The following is a 21421-nucleotide window of genomic DNA, read 5'->3' on the forward strand; positions in this document are numbered from 1 at the left end:
GGAAAGAAGCGAGAGGGCAGAGCAGAGCAGGAACAGGCCTATTGGAGCAGACTGCGCGCGCGAGGGTTGATGAATGGGAACCGAACGGGATGTGGATGGGGATGGATGGATGGGCCCGGATGGGATGATTGCCTCTGGGGAGAGGGGGGCTCCAGGGGGGGGGATTGGCAGATGTTCAGTGCAGCCCGAGCCAGGAGCAGTCCTGTAACAGCCAGAGCCAGAGCCAGAGCCAGCCAGAACCAGCGTCGGAGACGGCAGAGAACGGTGGTGCTCTCAAATGGCGCTAATATTAGGGGTGCCCACCGTTGAACTGGAGCTGCAGGGTACTATGCAGGTACCGTCCCGACGAAAGAAAGGTGGGGAGCTACATACGCTCCTAACGGGCTAACAGACTGACCAAGCGACCTTGTGGCCACCCGTTCCTTGTCTCCTTGCGATGCAGGCACGGTGACGGAAACGCGAGATGCACACTCTAGGGGGAAGAAGACAAAATGAAAAAAAAAAAAAAAAAAAGGGCCAAGTTGGCAGCGAAGCAATCGGATAGTCGATCAATCAATAATTCGAGATGGGATGCAATGCAATGCGATGCAGTGCAGTGCAGTGCAGTACAGTGCAGTGCAATGAAGTGATGGAACGGAACAGCAGGTAGCGAACTACCTTCAGTAGATATCGACCTAGGCAGAACTGGCAGATGGGGAGACTGCCTCGAGGCATGGTTCGGTTCGGCAGCTCAAAATGCACCTCGTCCTGCATCTACGGTTCGTTTTGGTGCAGCTTCAGACCGCACGACGCCTACTTTCTGCTTCTTCCGAGATCCAATCCTGCTTCTGCTACTTTTTGCCCCCCCTCTGTTCCTCCCCCGAGGATCAGTGAGGGTCACCTGCAGTGATCATTCCCACTCTGGCTGCAGCAGAGAAGTGGATAAACCGAGCCAAAACAACCCTGGAAGCTGAAGTCTGTGCCAATAGTAGCACCTCAGGGCCTGGGGCTAGTCTTCTTTGAGGCCGTGGTGGGCCACTGGCTGTTCGTACGGTACAGGCGATGCTATCTCAGGAGACTCGTTTTAGCAAGCGCAACACCCGCACCCACAACCAAGACGCAACACCCGCTCGCCTCTCGAGAGCGGGAGAAGATCGCTTCCGACTCCTCTGCTCCTGCGACAAAAGGAAAGGGGATCCATCAATGATCTTCGGTCAATCTATCCACCCTCGCCATGATTGCTTGACAGCAATGGCAGGCCAGCCACGCATCGTCCTCGGGAGCCCTCCTTTGCCCGTGCCTGCCGTCCTGCAATCAATCATGCGCCTTCGAGCCTCCAGGCTTTGTCAGTGCTGTCTCGGTCCAAGACATCGGAGGCTGGATGTCTGGCCTCTGGCGAGCCTGTCATTAAGCCGTGCTACCCTTCAATCGACCGTATCGCGGGGACATCCTAGCAGGGAGGTCATCAAAGTACCCGTGCTAGTGAGATCAAAGCTGACTGTGTCCCTATACTGGGCACCATGGGCTGAGACTTCCTTGGCACTTTATTATTCATCACTCGCCTGCCCTCGGAATCATCACACATAGTCAGATAGTCTACATACAGACGTGCTGTACGCACGCAAGATACACCCACACAGACAGACGTATCACATTTGCGCCCAGCACGAGTGGCAAGACGATAAACAAGGGGGAGCCACTCCCGACAATCACCTGCAGGCGCTGGCCATCTCGTCATGTCGAAAAGTGGGATGCTCATCTCAGCGCCCTCGGCCCCGTCGGCGAATGGCAGCGTTGCGAGCACATTCGGCACTTCAGACCCCAAACTCGCCTGGCGCAATTTCACCGCAGCGAATTCCGCTCAGGCCCCACCTGGGCACTCCGTAGACCCTAGGTCCTGGTTGGATGCCCCCTCCCGGTCAGTGCGGAGGGGTCTGCCAGGAGAGACAGGCCGCCTCACCACAGCACTCGCAGTGCACGGCAGTCCAACCCCCTCCGAGAAGTCTGTCTGCCAGTGTTGGTGGTTTGTGGACTAACGACCCAAGGCGCCGGCCGCGGACCATTCGTTTCATCTCGACAGCGCCCGTGGTCGCTTTGTGGGCGGTTAGCACAACAGTTTGGACGTACGAAGTGGTTTACTATTCGAGGAACCGGCAATACCGAGCGGCTGGATAGGAGGGCACGCCGCACAATGCTCATCGCACGCCCGACGCCGCTCCCGTGCCTGAGCGATCCAGGCCAGCCACGGCCCATCCGTCGGCACCCCGACGTCCAAATTGCACAACGGCAGAGTGGTCTCGTCCTCGTCCTCAACTCGAGGCCAAATGTCCCAAAGCGGCTCCAACGCGAAGCTTGAGTCTTTGACATGACTGAGGCGGGTGCCGGCATTGGCCCGTGGGCCTGGCCCGGAGATGAAGAATTTACCCAAGCGGAGATTTCAATCCCCAAGCGGAAAACCTCTCTCTCTCCCGCCCACAGCTCTACACCCAGCGGCCGCAGAGTCAAGAGGGCGTGCGTGCGGTGGAACTGCCAGCCGCGTCATTGCTGGCCTCCTGTATGGTCTAATCTGTCCACCACTACGACAGTCCCGTGCCCTACTGCTTATGAGATTACACCCCAGACCGTACGGGAGCGGCCATCTATTTCGGGATCTCTTTGGATTTGCTGGTGATGATGAGCATCGTCGCCCTCCATCTTTTCTTCTCGAAGGCCGGTCCGCGCCGTGGCCGCGTTCCCTGGCCTCCTCCACTCTTCCCTGTCAGCGAGCCGTTGCGGAGACTTGGCCCTAACTCCACCCGCCTTCTTCGGGCAGGTGTTCCTGCATCAGGAGGGGCTGGCGTTTATTACCATTTTAATTTTCCGCGCCGCCTGCGAGATCGTCGACTTGGGGACGCTACCAGTCGCGTGTCGGCTGGCTGGTAGCGGCCGGCCAATGTCCATAACAATAACTGTAATGACAGTAATAATAGCAACAGTAACTACTGCTGCATGCGTCTTGAGGATCCTGAAACCCCTTCAGGATCTCAGCTCTCGCCTCACGTTTCGAACCCCTCAGGCATAGCAGCGCAACAAAGACAATCTTCCGCCTGGGTGACCACCGGGCAGGATGTCGAACATCGCGCCATCAACCAGGTCACTACCTTAACCGAACCCCTGCCCTATATCGAGACCAGCCCCCTGAAGGTTACGATGAGTACTACGCCAGCCAGTTTTCGTCAACAATTTCAGGACGAGGTCGCTCAAGAAATGAGGAAAAGTCTGTGCCCGTATGGGGAGCCATCGGCTGGAGAGCCGCCTCCGTCGTCCTCCAGCACTGACAGGCAAACAGGCTGTTGTGATCCGTGGCATTCATTATTCAGACTTCACCCAAATGTGGGCTGACCCCGGGGATGCGAGCCCGAATCTCGCAACACGGGACCCCAGAAAGTAACGGTCAGACGGGGGGAGGGGAGGGATCGCCAGACCCAGCACAATTCTCAGCCTGAGCTAAATCGTCCTCCCACAGACAGCCTTGCAGCCCTGGTCGCAATTCTACTGCAGTGCCGCTCGACGGGTTGGCGCTTGGTGGCAATTGATATTTCACCTCGCTTCAATATCGATGCATCAGTAAGGGCTAAAGGGGGCTATGGCGCATCAGACCTGTCGGTTGCGTGAAACACATGGCAACAAGGGGGCTGTTGGCACTTGCTTTATCCCACAGGCCTTCTGCGGCGACATGTCGCAACCCATCTAATCGATCCTCCTCGACAAATGCTGGCTGTTCTCAGCCTTTCCACAGATGTGGCATGGTCGGCAGTCGGGTCTGCAGCGAATACGGCGATAGCCCGCCGGTCCCAGCCTAGGTTCACGGCATTAACAGCAAGTCGCATCAATAGTCTTGTGAAGCAGCAGCCAGTCAGGAAATTCAGGTCGGCTGCTCCCTTGCTTGGCTTTGCCTTGCATTGCCTGGCCATGCCTGGCCCTGCCTCTCTTTCTCAACCCCCTCTCCACTCCCCAGTTTTTCCGAAACTGTTTCTGGCTGCCGTCGTCCAGAGGACTCGGCCCGTCTATGGGCAAGTCTGGTAGGTCTCTCGCCCGGCGTGCCGTTTCGTTCTAGAAACCCTCATAGAAGCCTCTGCGACAAAGCGGCCGCCCCTTTCTCATGCAGGCTCACACACGCTCGCAAGGAGACGCAGAATTCGCCCCCTCGGTCCCTGGTGCTACTGCAGGTTCCGGGATGCTCGAGTTTTGGGAAATCGGGTCCAGGTTGCATGGCGCCGAGGGGTAGAGGGAGGCTTGCAGATTGCAATCTGGCTGTCTGGGAGAATGTCCTCGCTCCTCTGGCACTGGACTGCGCAAGGACTTGCTCTCTGTAGCAGAACCTGCTCGCGGATATGGATACCGCAGCGGGCTTGTAACCCGATCTTGTTGCTCCGTCCGGTCGTTTTGAACGCCGCCCGCCGAGTCAGAGCGGCGCCGGTAGTCAGGATGGGATGATCGGATCTGTGTTACAGCGGCAGAGCGGTAGGTTCAGGATCTGGTCGATCCAACTTGGCGAGAACCAGAGCATCGATCCCAAATACTCTTGTAACCCACCATCTATCTATCTGGCAGGCTTCCGACCCCTCAGCTTGGACCGCACAAGAATGTCTAGGACGGGACTTTGCTGCAGCTGAGCGGATAGCGGAATGCTGCCCACAGTAGTCTCACCGACTGTGGCCGGTGTTATTAGTCTCGAGTCGCGCGCCCCTGACCAAGAGCGCCAATTGACCAACCATGTTCTGGCGAGCTTGTTGGCCCACGCTTCTGGGTCCGTCCTTGGGTGGCCTCAATCTAACAGGCCCTGAGGACAGCTTCCAAGTTCGCAGGTTCTAACTTCACAGCACGCTTGTCCCTGGCTTCTTGAGACCGTTGTATGCTCAATTCGCTCGTTAACGACCCTACTTGTCTCAACTATGGCTGAATCAATTCCCATGCACTCGCGGAGCCCGTCGACGCGTCTGGGAGGACGCGGTGAGTCGATTCATGCAGGGACCCTGGACCCAGCCCATCGCGAATGATGTCACCGTCAATCTTGCTGACTTGAACGCCGCGCCGCACAACAGCCTACGCCCATCACCGTGACGACGATGACACGGAGACGGAATACGACCGCCTGCGAGACCTGGCCCGGGCCGAGGCCTCAAAGCGCAACTCGTGCTTCGACAGGGTACGCCGCCGCCGCCGCCTAGGTCGCCCTTGACCGGCCGTCATCCCTCTGCTGGACCGAGACTGACCGATTCGCAGGCCCACGAAGCCTACGAGCAAGGCGATGGCGCCGGGGCCAAGCAGTTGAGCAATGAGGGCAAGTCACACGCGGCCAAGATGGAGCAGTACAACAAGCAGGCGTCCGAGTACATCTTCCGCGCCAACAACTCAACGGACAAGGTGCCCTCCGACACGATCGACCTGCACGGGCAGTTCGTGGAGGAGGCCGAGGACATCCTGGAGGCGCGGATCCGCGACGCGCAGGCGCGCAGCCAGACGCACCTGCACGTCATCGTCGGCAAGGGCAACCACTCGGTTGGCCACGTGCAGAAGCTCAAGCCGCGCGTCGAGCACCTGTGCCAGGAGCTGGGCCTGCAGTACCGCACCGAGGAGAACGAGGGCCGGATATACGTCAACCTCCAGGGCCACGAGATCCCCCACATGCCCCCGCCGCCGTCGAACTACTCCGGCGGTGGCTACGGCGGCGGCGCCAACCACGGCTACCCTGGTGCCCAGCACGGCGGCAAGCAGCAGCACCATGGCCAGGCACAGCACGGCCAGCAGCACCCCAGGCCCCCGGCGAACACGGGGCAGCAGCAGGAGGGGCAGCAGCAGGAGGACGGCACGGAGAAGCTCAAGAGGAAGGTCATCGACAAGCTCACCAAGAAGCTGGGCGACTGCTGTGTTGTTATGTAATGTGTCAGGCACGATTTCTCTCTTCTATTTTTCTTGGTTGGATATTTACGGTGATGATTATTTAGACGCTTCCGAAATCAAGAATGATAGATGTCAAATTACCCATCTTCAAAAATGAGTCGGCGCTGGTTGCGTGAGGCGGTCGTGCCATCTGGATTGCGACTTCCTCTCTTGGGAGACCTAGTTCCTGCTCGACGGACTGTGTACATATCTACTACTATGCTATTCCAGCTCTCAGACAAAACACAAACATTACACCTGTTTTCAAGACTACCTCATCCACAGCAGAATACTTATCCACCATTTACGGTTCCTGAAACACCTTCAACCCTTCAATGTACCATGAGATCAACCTAACACTCACCATAACGCTCACTCGACATGCCTACACCCTGTGCGCAACCACCCAGACGAAGCAACAACGAACCCCTTCGCAAACACCGCACCCGCAGACATCGTCAACCCAACACGCCCTCTCCGCCCTGGGACGACAGCCTCTACCACTGGTACAGCCAACAGCCCACGACATGGGAGAGCTCGTGGAGCCAGCCACCCAGGCACCGTCGCCGCCGCCGGCACCCGCCCCTGCCCTTTCCCTCCTCCTCAGCAAGAAGGCGCTCGACGCGAGCCGCACAGAGATCCTAGTCTTCGCGTCGGGCATCCTCTTCCTCGCGAGCCAGGTGTGCCTGCTGGTCTGGATCCTGCGCCGCACTGGCGCCGCACCCACCGCACCTCACAGGAAAGAACACCGCAAGGTCGCCATCGTCCTACCACCCGCGACGGAGCCCTCCCCACCTGCTGCCGCCGAAACACACGAAGATGGAAACGGCGACAGCAACGGCAATGACGAATCTCTCATCCGCCTCCGCCGCCGCAGCACCTGGGGCGGACGGTCCTCACACCCGGGCTCACTCCCGCGGGGACGGCGCAAGTCTGCCGGCTCGCGGAGCAAAGCGCACGACTGTGGTGGTGATGATGATGATGACGGAAACGAGGAGGACGAGGGCGGGAAGAAAGGCGGGCAGACTTCGCTGAGCAGCCCGGGCTTGGAACAGGAACTAGACTCTGAGGCTGGCTATGCCGCGCTCACCGCCATCGGGGACATCGGTCGCATGGCGGCAGCGCTGGCGACGCCCAATTCACTGCCGCTAAACTCAGGCGGTGGTAGTCACGAAGGCGCGGAGGAGGACATGGAGCTCAGGGAGTTCGACCCGCGGCGGGCGTGGGGCGAGGCGGGCCTCCTGGGGGCGTCGATCGAGAAGCCGCGGTCGCCTCGGTCGCCGCGGGTGCTCGCCGCCGACCAGGCTGCCATGATGGATGCGCTATGCGCGGAGGAAGGCGAGGAGAGGGAGCGGAAGGCGGCTGCGCCGTCGCCTGTGGGCGGTATCGAGGGGAATCTGCCGGCGCTGTCTTCGGGATTTGATGACCCGCTCGGGGTGAACAGGCTTGTGGCTCTGCCAAGCAAGGATGATCAAGGCCCTGAGGGGATTGAGCTAGAATCGCGAGAAGAAGGGCGGGATTCGTGAGTTTGTGATCGAGAGGACTTGGATGCTGTCGCTGTCAGGCTGTTTCCACGTGTGTGGTCAATCCCGGATGAACCTAGATATGCAGCTGCTTTGCTCACTGGACTAGACGTGTATACATCAGATGAATTGTCATGTCTTCCTCAGCAATAAGTGATCAAGGTGCTTAAGGATACTGGAATTATATGGCCTGTGTATGTCTTTTGTGGTGGAACTCACGGGCAAAATCCACCATCTCCTTGAAGCGGGGCACACCCTTGTCTACTTCCTCCGTTCTGCTGGGGTGGTGGCGCTGGAATGTGTTAATGCCCATTTTCTCCCAGAGGTTGAAGAACCACAGGTGTTTCCTGCTATTCAACGAGTGGTCAGAGTCTAAAATGATGCCTCACGACTTGTTCTGTCTGCTTGATAATCCTCTCGGGCGAGCCAGAGTTGCCGCTGATGACAAGAAGGTCCGCTCAAGCTCAACAGGATACGGGCGAAGAGTCGAGCCCGTTGCGGCTCCGGACCACAGAATAAAATCACGAGAAGAATCCACCATCACCCAGTGGCTTTGAGAGCACTGCTGAGAGTCAATGATTCTATTCATACCGATTACAAACCGTCTGTCTATACAAGCCCTCTCCGAACCATGCTCGCGCCAATTCGGAAAAGTGCCTCGCGCCACCACCCCCATTTCCATCCCCTTCGCACCCGTTTTTTTATTCTTTCCCGGATCCGACGGGCCCAGCTCAACACTGTTGTACAGATCTTGCGTCCTCCCTTCTCAGTGCCGTTGATAATTGTGATTTATTGATAGCGTGGATTCTGGCAACGTGTATGCGTCCGTACGTATGTGTGTATGTACCTCTTCACCCGGAGTCGTAACCCAAACGCAACGCCCGCGCCCGCCCGCGATGCTCGTGTGCTCGGGCTCATGCCTGCTTCCTGATCTCGCGCGCGGCCTGCTTCAGGCTGAAGTTGCACTCCTCGTACGCCCGGCCGGCGCCGAAGCCCGCGCCCACGATGGCCGGCCACGCCCTGCGCTTGAACAGGAGGACTGAGAAGACGACGCCGAAGCCGAGGCCGAGGGAGGACTTGATCAGGAGGTTGGAGAGGCAGCGGTCCCACTGTTTGCAACCCGGCGCGTTAGTCTTGACGGGTTCTTTCCATTCCTTCCCCTCTCTTGCTGGGGTCGTAAGAAGCGCGGCACCCGGAGTCGGCGGGAGGGAGGGCGCTCGGGTAGGAGCTTACCTTTTCGTTCAGGAGTGCCTCGCTAACCGGTCGCGAGACGGTGCTCGGGGGTGGTGGAGGAACGGAGGTCTGCGCCATTGTGACTTGTGGTACTGTTAGATAGAAGCGTGAGCCGATCAATCCTTGTTCCAGAGCTTGGCTGGCGGTCTCACCTCGCACTGGGATGTGGATTGAGCGCGTCCTCGGCCTGGATATGACGTTGGGTCTGGATTCTCTCTCTGCCCTTCCGGATTGTTTTCGAAGATGTCAATTGACCTGCCAGGGGGAAGCTGCCGGGCGCTAGCCAGGGTTGGTGGCTTATCGACGCCGCCTTCTGGATTTGGGGCAGCTTATCGCTATCGGTGGGCAGAATGTCCAGAATTTCGGGACAAAGTTTCTGGGCCTTGAACCAACCCTGAACAACACCATCAGGACAGCAGAGGGAGCATCTCGGAGCATTCCCCGGGTACCTCGAGGCCACTCAAAGGACAATGGCGTCAGAAATGAAGGTTTCCGCGCAGGTGAGACAAAATTACGCACCACCTCACACAGAGAAATGCTGACCAAACTTACTCGGTGCAGTCTCCGGACGCCCTCATCAAAGCCTCGAGAATCCTCGACCAGAGCAGCGCCGAGTCCGTTCCCGACACACTCTCGAACCTGTGGCACCTCCTTTCGAGCTCACCAGTTGGCACATACTACGCCGCGGAGCAGCTCATACTACGATGGCTTCTCAAAAACATGAACGGGTCGTCTGCCTCGGCAGAGCAGTTCCGGCGGTATCCCATGGCCTGGAACGTGGTGGCCTGCGTCTTCACCAGAATACCTCTCTTCGCTCTCCCCAAATCTCTCGCCGACCGGCGATTCGTTCATATCCTCGAGCAGACCCTCAAGGAACTATCGAACCCGCAGAACGAGGACGTTGCATCTTCGGACGTGGAGATGGCCGATGGCTCAAGTTCTCCTCCCAAAGGGGAATCAAAAAAGAGGAAGAGATCTCCTGAAATAAAATTTGACCTCGCAAGTCTTAGGACTTCTTATGGCTGCTTGAGGACGGCAGACAGTCTGTTCGTTGCCCTCGAGAAGCTCCTGGCCCGGCTCAAGGAAGTGCCAGTCGATGCACCTTCCAATGTCCGAATGGGGGCTGAACACGTCAAATCGCTATTTTCTTCGCCCGCCAAAGAAGCTGTCAAAATCCTCCGGCCAATTCTATCTATCTGCGACCACGCCCTGAACGAGCAGGAATCAGAATCAGCCGAGAATCGACCCTCGTGGATCACCATCTTCAGCGGCCTGTGGGATCTTCATCTCCAGAGTAGCAGCGATCCTGTCGATGTGGCTCTTTCTCTCTATCCCACGGGCTTCATAATCTTGGCCAAGATGGACCGTTCGAAAGACCTCGTTGTGGACCCTCGCGTCAAGTGGAGCTGGAGGCAAGCTCTCCGACGTTTCTTTATCAAGAACATGATCCTTCCTGCGAGAGCGGCGTTTCTGAATCGGAAAGACGTGGGTATCATACAAGAAGCTGTGAACATGACCAGTTCCCTGCCGACGGCTTCATCCCCTGTGCTGTTCAGCCTCGCTGTCTCGCCTTCCGGGACAGCGGATGATGCAAGTGGTCGAAAGGATCGCGAGGACTGGACTCAAAAGGTCTTTGAAATCATCGAGGAGGCCATGCGTACTGCGGAAACTACCAAGCGGAACGATGCCATGCAAATCGTGCTCGACGCGGCCCTGCAGAGCAAGGCTAGCATCTCCCTAGGTAGCCTCCGCGAAGTCTGCAGGCAGTACACAACAGAGAGTGGCGCAATTGATCTAAGTCTCGTGTCTAGAGTGGCGGATATCGACGTTGATGTCTTCATGATTTCTGCTGAGGGACAATCTTTGCTCGACAACACCATTGGGCAGATCACAAATATGCATGACGCGGAACTGGATGCATCTACTGAGACTGACCTGGTCAAGTTTATTGTGTCGTTGGCAGAAGGCTCTGCAAAAGCCCGCAATCTTCCGTGGTTCATAAGGAAATGGACCGAGGTCCTGTCGGACAGTTTGGCCAAAGACGAGGACTTCACCTCCGTCAAGGGAATATGGTCCAGCGAGCAAATCGTTCAGGCAGTTGCAAATCTCCTGCAACCATCCATCAACACATCCCAATTAACCACGCTCCTCGAGTGGCTGGAGGGTCGCGAGGACTCTTGCAAGAAGGGTTCTCTTCTTGTTGTCATTGACGCCCTCACCAGGGGCGTGACAGACGAAGAATTTGTGGACAGTGTCGGAACTCGACTGTTTGACCTCGCTTCCAAAGTTAAACTGAAACACCTCGACGGATCAATGCGGGCACGATGGTGGCGGATCGTTGAAAGAACGGTCTCGCAGTCAGAATCAGAGACCGTCAGTGCTCTCTGGAAGAAAGTCGAATCAGACTTGAAGAAAGCGCTGAAGAAAGAGGACCTGGCAGACCCTGCAGCACTCGCAGCTTTCCGTTGCTGCACAGCATTCTGGCTGGCAAATTACCCTAAGGCTGCTGTTGAGTCCGAGACGTCTGCGATAACCTGGACCTTCCTGAAGAGGCTGCAGAAGGACGAGCAGAAAGTAACGTCGGCAGACAGCTCCAGGTTATCCTTCTACGATTCGCGCCGCTTGGTCGATATCGCTGCCTACTCAGACTTTAGCAGCGAGTTCCTCGCAGGGCTGCTTGCGTACGTAGACAAGGCGGAACCGTCAAACAGCTCAGTCAGGTCTTTGTTGTTGAATGAGGCCAGTTTGGGTAACCACAAGTACCTCGGTGCCCTTGTCAGCCATGCCATTGGCACGCTTGCACGAGAAGCAGGCGACAAATCAAAACTCACCAAGCGACAAGTGAACACGGCCATCCGCATCTTGCTTGATTTGCCGTCAGAGGCGCTCAATCGTGAACAGCGGGAAAAGATCATACCAGCGCTACTGCAATTGGCGAACTTGGGAGAAGCTGATGCCGATTCGGAAATGACAAGAAGCCTCGTATCCTTGATGATCAAAATCATGAAGAGCCCAACTTTCTACGATGGCATGAAATTTGCCGATCTTGTCACACTGGGACAGACCATCGAGACTGGCATCAAATCCAGCAGTGCGAGTGTTCTGGCCACCGAGGACGCTTACACGCTTCTGAAGTTGTTTGAGGCTCTCGCATCAGTCACCCTCAAACAAATGACGTCGTCTTGGGAGAAGCGAGACCGAATCTATTTTTCGGAGGCTTCCCGCGTCGTGTCAGGCTGGCCTGTGGAGGCTACTAAAGATGAGGCTCATCGTTACGTCCTACTGAGAGCGCTGGTCAGCGCCTTCAAGACCCCCCAGGCCAAGCGGCAAGCGCAGACTGTGGTCGATCCGGCTCAACTCAAGGAGAAATTGTCCGTGATGCTCGCAAACTTCCTGGTTTCTAGCGACTTGTATGACCTCCACGATGACACAAGGCCGCTGGGACAAGGGATTTCGACAAGCTTCAGCTGTGTGCTCATGGATCAGCTCGATGTTTTGGACGTGGCTGCTGTTCGGGATAGCTTTCTACCATCGAAGGGAAAGCTTGAAAGCCTCAGTGACGAGCTTTGCAGCAAGGGGTTTAAATCCGGCTGGCGGGTCAAAGAGTTGCTCTTTAAGTCTTTTGGTAAAGACGTCGAGGACCCACTTCACATATGTGACGACTTTGCGATTTGGAAGCCACACGCCGATAGCTCGGTGCCACGTCTACTGCTCGCCGGTCCACATGACATTACCCGGTACGTGGATGTTGTGCTTATCTACATGTATGACGAGGCAAGAGCTAGCTACGCACGGGCAATGGGTCAGAAGCTGCGCGATGGCGATGCTATCACTGGCAATATCATCGCCATACATCGGCTTCTACAGGCAGAGAACAGTGAGTGACACCCTCTTATATCTCCTGGATTTGGCTGACTTGAAATAGAATCCTCACTTGGAACTTTTACGGACCTGATAGACTGGACCGAAGTCCAACATGTGCTCACGAAACGACTACCTAAAGCAAGAAATTGGGCCGAGTTCGCAGTCATTGCCAAGACAGTAGAAATGGTCCTCGACAAGAAACCCATGAAGCAATGGAATATCGAGGTCACGCTGAGCACCGTATCCACGATCTGCTCCACCGGGCCAACGATGACAGAAGACGCCCACGCCTCCGAGAAGGCTTACCCCTGGCTCTGCAGCCTCGTCGAAGTCATCATCAAGCGACACCGCCACCGACTCGAAGGACATTTCCACCTGCTCATCACAGCCCTCCAGTCCCTACTCCGCCTCCTCATCATCCCCTGGCCGACGACCGCTGCCACCACCAGTACTACCAGCACGACGTCCTCGCCCGACCAGCAGGCCCAAGCCGCCCGCTTCTCCCGCCTCCTGACCCTCACCTGCGAGCCGAGCGTCGCCTCCGTGACGCGTGGCCACGCCCCCGGCGCGCTGGACTCTGCGCCCGACGCGGCCAAGAAGTCGGCCGCCCAGCACATGTACCTGGTGCTGGTGCTGTACGTGAAGCTGCAGCTGGAGCGCCCCGTGCCGCGGGCGGTGCGCGCCGCCCTCGACCCGGGCGTGTACTCGGTGCTGGACATCACGACGCCCGAGGGCAGGCGGGTCATCAACGAGGCCGTCGACGCGAGCGGGCGCGCCATCTTCCGGGAGATGTATAAGCAGTATGTCAGGTTTGGGAAGTGGAATGGGGTTTAAAGCAGGGGAGCTTTACGCGGCACGCTAGGGACATATTGTCCTGCCTGGAGAGATTTCCGGTAACCTTGGGAGTGCGGACCCGCTCTCCCTCTGATTTATGGAGGATGCGGTTCCCAGAATAGACAATTTGTACATGACAATGTCTGTGGATTAAGCATGATGGCATTGCGACTATATGCTGCCGCAGCCTCACATGGTCGAATAAGCCTCTTGTCACACAATCTCAGCAAAGTAATTCAACAATTTTCGAGTAAAGCTCTAGGTATTTCAGCTTGACGTGATATACGCACGGTTTCAAAAGGCGCAGAGCCTCGCATATCTGCTGTCTTCTCAATATGCGTTAACGTAGAGATACCGAGGAAGATATCATACCTCCAGACCCACCCCTTTCCGGCCACCGGAGACAGGGGCCGAAGCAGTCGCTTGATTCACGGGGGCGCTCGGCTTACCCTGCCCGACTAGGCTTCAACTCACCACGGCGATTCATCTTCCAAGTCCCGGGCGCGTTGCTGACCGCCATCGAGCAGAGCCCCCCGTGAGCCCGGGAGCCGCGGACTCGCTGTCCAGTCAACACCTCTACAAAGACCCCGTATCAACGGGGCAGGGCGTATCCTCATGGGTAAGCACAGCATAGTATCCTGCCTACCTGCCTACCTACCACAGTGGGCCGGCATGGATACGAAAATCCTCTCTCCCTCTCCCGCGCCGCACAAGTGCATAGACTACCTGCCTGCAGACTTGCCACAGGACGCGCGGTTCCGCACCTTTTCTCCTGTGCGGCGCCCCCCTCCCCCCTCCCTCCCTCTTATCCCGGGGTTGTGCAAGGCTGCGGCTAAAAAGCCGGCCCAATCGCCACGAAAGAGTCTGCTCCCGGGGACGTGGGCCTGGGTCCATTGTGTAAGGGCCAGGAAGACCGGGGGTGGTCAGCACCGTATGTGGGCATTCCTGCCGCAGCTATTTCCAGGAGAGCTGGGACTGGCTGGGCGATGAGGCGATAGCTTCACAGCATGGCTGATTGCCCATGGAGGGGGGCGAGAAAGGACAGAGCCGTTCCGAGCCAGTTGCTCAGGAGTTGTCATCGGAAGGGCGGGTGGGCGAGTCACTACATGCGTAGGCCGTCGTCCAGGTTGGGCTGCCGTTAGCTTTGGGCACGCGGTGAACCGATCCGGCTGCCGGCAAGACCCGTCCCACGTTGTCTACAGGGCTGACGGATCCTTTGAGCCGGGGAAGGACAACGGGCGGCCATCGTGGCCAGCTTGGTGCGCTCGGCGCCTCCTTAGCAGGTGCCCCTTCTACACCGTCGACTATGGGTGTGGGTGGCAGTGTGCGAAATTAGAGCTCTAGATAAGATGAGGTCAACGAGCTGACATAGAGTCCCAGACCCAGGGAGGCGAGAAGAATTGGGCCAGCATTGGCACATGACGAAAGAGTTCTTGTCCCCCTCTGAAAAAAGAGACTCGCACCAAAATTGTAATTTTGGACAACTGGTTTCCACGCGAGCCCGCCTGGATGACGATACGAAGGATTCGGCGTGCATTCTACAGGCGCAACATTGGGCCAGGATTCCGTAGCACGGCAGCTTGCTAACCCCCGGTACACTTTTTGGGGACGAGAAGAGCGATGCTTGGCTGCGCGAATGGAGCCCTGCCTCGCCTGTGCTGCGCCGTTGGAATGCAGTGTGATGCCCGATCTCTTGGAAATCTCCTTTTCCAGCCGTCAATGCTCATCCGCGAGTTGCTTTTTGTGAAGAATACTCGTGTCCCCTGTGCCCAACTCCATTTTCCCTCGAGAAGGGTCCTCCTTTTCCCGGTTTTCCCTCCGCCTCACTCGAGTTCGAACGAAGCTCGGCAAGCTTGACACCATTGACGAGTGACCCCTCAGCGCCCAGCCAGCTTCACCCCACACGAGCTAAAGCTCTCTGGGCTCATAGCGCTCTAATCCGGACAGAGCTCCTCGGCAGTTCAGTCGCCAACAGCCGCAGCAGTGGGGATCACTACTGTCCCTGCCCAAAACCACCTCTCTCAAAAGACGCGTCTGGGAAAGCACACTTACAACAGCGCGCCGTCGAAATTTGTCGACAGGAATCACCTCTGGTCGATCCAGGTCCGGCCAGGAGAGATCGGCAGGGAATTAAAGCGACAAGATCTGCCCCCCACGCGATGGGCTGGGGACGAGTTGCCGGGTGAATAGAATCAATCAGGACGACGACCCAATTTTGGCCACGCCAGTTCAATGGAGGCGGGCAAGAAGCCCACCACGGCTGGAGCCCCAGCAGCACCCACCTCGGCTGCTGGTGGACCAAGCTCCGTCGGCGAGCCTCCCGCACCCGCTCAAGCGCAATCGAGTCGAGGTGAAAATGCGACGACGACCCACGGCCATGGGCCGCTTCCAAGCCCGGAATCGCTGCAGTACCCTGACGAACGGAGCGCCGGAGATCAGAGTCTGCATCCCGCCCCGGCGAACCATCCTTCGCGCAATAAACAGACGGATATAGGAGACGGTGCGGACGAATCTGCCACCGAGAGACAGGCAGCTATGGACATGGTAGATCGGGCCAACGCCGGCCAGCCGGTATTGTCGGGGCCAGATCCGTTGGGGCTGGCAAAGAGCGATCCGCCTCATCAGGATGGGACAACAGACGAAGGGACTGCGCAGGCCAGCTCGGGCCAGCTCCAAGCCCGAGGGCAGGAACAAAAGGTCTCGCCCAAGGCGTTTGGGTCGAGCCTGTAAGCTTATTTCCGTCCGGCGCCTCGTCATGACAATGGGCAAGCTGACTGATTGTGACAGATGGGGTACTTCGACCTATAACCCTGACGACGAGACTGACATGTACTGGGAGCACGGACGCAGGTATGCCCGGGATTATTTCATGCCGAACGACGAGGACGAGCAAGATCGCCTGCGTATCCTGCACCAGATCTACCTGAACATCTTCAACCTGGAGCTGACGACGATACCGCTCGAGGACCCCACGGCGGTCTTGGACGTCGGGACGGGCACGGGCGAGTGGTCGATGGCCATGGCGGAGAGTTGGCCAGAGTGCAAAGTGACCGGCATCGATTTGTCGCCGACCTTTGAGAGGGCAGTGCCCCTGAATTGCCACTTCGAGGTCATGGACGGAGAGGATCCCTGGCCGTGGGATGACAACACGTTCGACATGGTGCATTATAGGCACATGTCTGGCGCGTTTCGAGACTGGAACTATGTTTATGGCCAGACGCTGCGTTGTCTGAAACCAGGCGGCTGGGTAGAGATCTTGGAGTTCCACGACCACGAGGGAGAGAAGAATTTCTATGATCGCTTCCCCCCACACTCGCTAATGCATAAGGCAGCCAAGGGGATCGAGGAGGCGGAGATAATCCACGGCAAGCACAGAGGGATAGACCACATGGAGCCGGAGCTGCTCGAGAACAACGGGTTCGTCGACTGCGAGGTCCACGAGCACATCATCCCGCTGGACCCGTCCAACTCGCCGCTCGGCAAGCTGTGGCTCGTCACGCTGCGGGCCGGCTTCGAGAGCTACGCGTTGAGGCTGCTGACCAAGTACCTGGGGTGGGACGCGGCCTCGGTACGCATGGCATGCGAGTCCGTCGGCCAGCAGATGATCGCCATGGCCACGAACCCGGCGCTGAACAAAGGATTCCAGATCCGGCTGAGGGTGACGATCGCGCGGAAGCCGCTGGAACCAAAGACCGAGCTCGGCCACGGCGGCGAGGGGTTGGTGCCCTAGCCGGCCCCGTCGTCCGCGGTGTCTCTGTCGCCTCCACGGCTTCATTGACGGCGGCACCTGGCACGCAGGACCACGGGAACCGAGACTACCCAAGCGAAACTGCTCGGTCGCGGCCGCACAATCGAGCGAATGAAGTTGTTCATCATGCTTTCCGCTCGTGTTTGCGCGCATGCGTGCGTTCGGTGAACCGTGTAGATACCCATCCTTGAGTCGGCCTGGTCTACTGTCAGCCTCTTTTTGCATAGTAGTGGAAGAAACAGGGAATCAAGGATTCGAAGCTGCTGAAAGTTTCCAAGCGGTCTTGCTTCATTGCACAGCGTTTGCCACTGTTCTTGATGGTGTTTGATGTGTTCCTCGGCCACGGACGTGCAGTTGAGAATCCGTGGACTCGCGTCCGCATTTTGTATTCAACATTAGTTGGTGCCCTGGCGTTTTGAGCACATTGGGAGAACCGTCCCTTCCGATTGTGTGAACGTGGTGAACACAATTCGCAACTGCCCAAGTAGCACTTGACCAGGGTGGAAGGAGGAACATGCGGGCAACGAGATTTGTCGCACCCTCTATATCCCCGTCTCCTGCCTTTGGCACTCCTACTGTCACCAGAAATCGATTTAGATTTGAAGTTTCTTCTCTGTTGTCAAGCCGAACAGAATACAACAAATACCTCACTACGTCACGAGTACTTCATCCAGCGGCATCACTGACTCTTGCACATCTGCCAAGGCGAGAAACAGAGAACAGAGAGTGTGTAAAAATGCCATCATAAATTCTGGTTCACTTCAAAAGGCAACGAATGCCGAGTGCTATAGCTACTGCATACTCGGATGCAAAAAGGGGGGGGTTTCGAAAGATGGTTCAGGGGTCTCATCCTTCATTCATCCATCATACGAAAAGTAAGGTTCCGGTCCCAGTCTTTCATTTACCCTCTCGAAAACGCCTGATCAAAACGCCCTGGAGCCCGAGCCCGCGGAATAAATCGGTTCCCTTTCAACACACAAAACTTTCACGCTCGCGCTCTCATGCTCAATGCTGTTGCTGTTGCTTCCAGGGTGATGGCTGGCTACGCCACCTGGAAGTACTCCTTCGCAGAGCCGTTGGTACCGCCGGCGACCTTCTGCTTGGGCTGAGGCATGTCCGTCACCTCCTCCTTGTCGCTGAGGACCTCCTTGTTCTTGACGACGGGGAACGGCGACAGCACCTTCGAGATGTCGCCCCACCAGTGCTCGCCGAACCGCCGGTACCACTCGACCGTGATCCGGAGCCCGTCGGCGAAGGACGTCTTCTGGTCCCAGCCCAGCTGCCGCAGCTTGGTGCCGTCGACGGCGTACCGGTGGTCGTTGAAGGGCCGGTCGTGTGTGTACTTGACCCACTTCTGCACGTCGTCTGGCGTCTCGTACGGGATGCCGAACTGCTCGAGGAGCTTGACGCAGAGGTCGCGGTTGGCGACCTCGTCGTAGGAACCGACGTTGTAGATCTGGCCTAGCTGGCCCTTGTGGAGGATGGTGTCGAAGGCGTCCGCCGCGTCTCCCGCGAACAGGTATCGCCTCGTCGGGGTGCCGTCGCCGTGGAGCACGACCGGCAGGCCCCGGTTCAGAAGGCAGGTGAATTTGGGGATAATCTTCTCCGGGTACTGGTGCGGGCCGTAGACGTTGTTGCTGCGGACGATGATGACGGGGAGCTTGAAACTCTTCTGGTACGAGTGCACCAGCATCTCTGCTGCGGCCTTGGACGCCGCGTACGGGTTGGTTGGGGCCAGGATGCTGGACTCGAGGAGGTCGTCATCGTCGTCCTTGACCTCACCGTAGACCTCGTCCGTCGAGATGTGGATGAACCGCTTGATCCCCACTTTCTTGGCGCTTTCCAGGAGCACGTGGGTTCCGTACACATTGGTGTGCGTGAAACCGTACGAGTTACCAAAGCTCAAATCGACGTGAGACTGCGCTGCAAAGTGGAAGATGGTGTCGATGTTGTACCTTTCGAGGCAGTCTACCACCTCTGTGGGGTTGGTGATGTCGCCCTGATAAAAGGTGAAATTCCGCTTGTCATTCAACATGCGTGTGTTGTTGAGAGATGAGCAGTAATCCAATTTGTCGAAGGACACGATGTTGTACGCATGGGGATACGTCAACGTCAGGTGTCGGACAAGCCAGCATGCACTAAGCTTCCGTGTCAGCTGGAGGGGCTCGTATTTCGGCGCTCACGCCTCGGGGAATGGGGACTCACATGAAGCCGGCTCCTCCAGTGATCATGATGTTCTTCACATCTGGCAGAGGCTCGAATTTGGTGGTCCCCGTCAAGACTGGGGCCTCCTTCCAGACGCCGAAATCCTCAAAGAAGTTCTGGCGGGTGCCATTGACGCCTGTACAATACGGTCAGATCTCGTGCAAGCCAGGGCTGCGTCACGACTCACGTACCATTTGAGATGCCATTGGAACCGTTGATGTGAGGAGCCATCTTCTCGACTTTCCGCCTGTAGCGAATTTGATATCCCGCGCTTCAAACGAGAGAAATGCTGAGAAAGGCGGCGTGCAGGCTGTGTCTCTGCTGCTTGTGTGTGGCCGTCACGGTGAGGTTCGTGGGAGCACCTGGTCACCTCGCTGCAGGCAAGCTCGCAGTGAAGTACTAACCACTGAGTCGAAGAATTGTGGGGACGGATCGAGAGCAACGGCTATCTGGCGAGCAGATTGCGCCGACGACTGTCCAAATAAGGTCGTGACTCGCGCTTGCCCCTGATTTGCGATAAGTCTGCCGTGTAAAAAAAAAAGAGTGAGACTGATGAAAAAAAAAGTGTCTTAGAAGAAGCTCGGCAAAGGAATGTCGTCCGTCAATCAAGGGATCCGGGACCCAGCAGCCACTGACAGGACTCGTTAGCCTGAAAAGCAGAAGTGATCGCCTGCAGCCGAGTTCAGGGAGGGCCGGGCAAATCAAAGAGGACGAGGCTGCAGGACTTGTCTCTGCGTGATAAAATATGCTGTATGAAGGGGACTGGATCAAGAGAGTATGTCTGGCATGGCCATGTCTTTGAATTGTACGGCCGCAAGGGGGGGTCGAACTTTCTTTTTGAAGGGCTCGGGTTGAGCCAAAACCACGCGGCCCTGCGTTGGTGGGCACCCCGTCTGCAAGGTACCGGTACAAGGGGACGCCCGTCTCCACGGGTGCAGGTTGCGGGTGCGGATTGAGATGCCTGGACGCCAGAAACCTCCCAAGGAGGGACCCCTGGAGCGAGCTATACTCGACGCGCGCGTTTTAGTCAGGGGAGATGAGGCTTGCGCATTGCGAGGCCGGGACGACAAGCGGCTCAGCCGGGCTCAGAGAGCAGCGAAGCAAGATTGACTTTTTTTTTCTCCCACGCAGACATGATTAATCGCTGAACGCTAGATTTTCGGGGTGCTACCGCTGTGACACGGGCGGCCCTAGCTCGTACCTATCGGGCAGCGCTGTTGGGACTTGGGGAAGAACGGCCCAGGAAAGAGCAAGAACGACCGTGCTACGGCACCACCAAGCATCCGTCCGTCCGTCCATCCAAACGGTGCGCCTACAATGGAAACAAAAGCGTCCCACATCACGAACTTTGCCCTTTTCCACGCCAAGCTAGCAGCATCGTATCATGGCCAGCCTCGCTCTCGCTAGCGCTGTCAACTAATAATACTAATCCTTCGTGTACTCATGGGGCCGGGCCGGGTGGTCAGCATTTTCCCTCTTCTGGACCTGCGATATCCTCCAGCCGCAGCCTGCCCAAGGACAGACCTCGGCGGGAGCCACTTTCCGTCGCCCCAAATCTTAACCCGCATGCGCGGCGAAGGGGGCCCTCCTATCCGAGCACCGTGCGGTGCGCCACGGCGCCGGCAGGTATGTAGTAGTGTATGTATGTCTGGATGCATATGCGGGAGGAGCCCTGCAGCGGATGAATCGGTCGGTAGCTGTAGATCCGAGTACGCGGGCGCGAGAGCGGCTGATCGAGGTCGTTTCGAGGCATAATAAAAACTCACCCACCAGTGCCTGTCAGTTGATATCGTCTCTCCCAGATGGAGGTAATTGTACATAACCGTCCGTGGCATGATTGGGTCTCGTTCAGTGGCCGCAGCAAGGTCTTTGTGTGTACTCTATACTGTACCGTAAAAAAAAAAAGAGTAGCCTACCCTGAACTTTGTCCGCTATCAAAGTTATCACGGCGAAAGGATGCTTTTCCTCTTGGCGGCGGATGAGCTTGGCGGCCTGTCAGCCCGGGCTCGGTCAAACGACTCCCCACAATAACGCCAGGCACGCCAGGCAAACCTGCCAGCCAGTGTCAGCCGTCGGGTACCTACAGGCAGGTTCCGTCTCACGGCGTCGCGTT

General features: G+C 57.4%; 6 protein-coding genes across 6 annotated transcripts; 4 read left to right on the forward strand and 2 right to left on the reverse strand.

The window, feature by feature from the left end:
- Positions 1 to 4913: 4913 nt before the first annotated feature.
- INS49_007182 (uncharacterized protein) lies at positions 4914 to 5901 on the forward strand (the record flags this gene model as incomplete). Its single annotated transcript, XM_043167947.1, has 3 exons — positions 4914 to 4971; positions 5064 to 5167; positions 5245 to 5901. 3 exons carry the CDS (start codon positions 4914 to 4916, stop codon positions 5899 to 5901), a joined length of 819 nt encoding a protein of 272 aa, XP_043029091.1.
- A 335-nt stretch (positions 5902 to 6236) lies between these two features.
- On the forward strand, positions 6237 to 7427 carry INS49_007183 (uncharacterized protein; the record flags this gene model as incomplete). The annotated part of the gene is made up of 1 exon (XM_043167948.1): positions 6237 to 7427. The coding sequence occupies one exon, from the start codon at positions 6237 to 6239 to the stop codon at positions 7425 to 7427; it is 1191 nt and encodes a 396-aa protein (XP_043029092.1).
- Positions 7428 to 8338: 911 nt separating this feature from the next.
- On the reverse strand, positions 8339 to 8735 carry INS49_007184 (uncharacterized protein; the record flags this gene model as incomplete). Its single annotated transcript, XM_043167949.1, has 2 exons — positions 8339 to 8533; positions 8658 to 8735. 2 exons carry the CDS (start codon positions 8733 to 8735, stop codon positions 8339 to 8341), a joined length of 273 nt encoding a protein of 90 aa, XP_043029093.1.
- Positions 8736 to 9127: 392 nt separating this feature from the next.
- Positions 9128 to 13355, forward strand: INS49_007185 (uncharacterized protein; the record flags this gene model as incomplete). Its single annotated transcript, XM_043167950.1, has 3 exons — positions 9128 to 9157; positions 9219 to 12534; positions 12583 to 13355. 3 exons carry the CDS (start codon positions 9128 to 9130, stop codon positions 13353 to 13355), a joined length of 4119 nt encoding a protein of 1372 aa, XP_043029094.1.
- A 2232-nt stretch (positions 13356 to 15587) lies between these two features.
- INS49_007186 (uncharacterized protein) lies at positions 15588 to 17085 on the forward strand (the record flags this gene model as incomplete). The annotated part of the gene is made up of 2 exons (XM_043167951.1): positions 15588 to 16081; positions 16143 to 17085. The coding sequence occupies 2 exons, from the start codon at positions 15588 to 15590 to the stop codon at positions 17083 to 17085; spliced, it is 1437 nt and encodes a 478-aa protein (XP_043029095.1).
- Positions 17086 to 18145: 1060 nt separating this feature from the next.
- INS49_007187 (uncharacterized protein) lies at positions 18146 to 19539 on the reverse strand (the record flags this gene model as incomplete). Its single annotated transcript, XM_043167952.1, has 3 exons — positions 18146 to 19241; positions 19309 to 19444; positions 19500 to 19539. The coding sequence occupies 3 exons, from the start codon at positions 19537 to 19539 to the stop codon at positions 18146 to 18148; spliced, it is 1272 nt and encodes a 423-aa protein (XP_043029096.1).
- Positions 19540 to 21421: the final 1882 nt, after the last annotated feature.

This window comes from Diaporthe citri (genome assembly GCF_014595645.1).
Source record: "Diaporthe citri strain NFHF-8-4 chromosome Unknown scaffold_2, whole genome shotgun sequence".
NCBI classification, from domain to species: domain Eukaryota; kingdom Fungi; phylum Ascomycota; class Sordariomycetes; order Diaporthales; family Diaporthaceae; genus Diaporthe; species Diaporthe citri.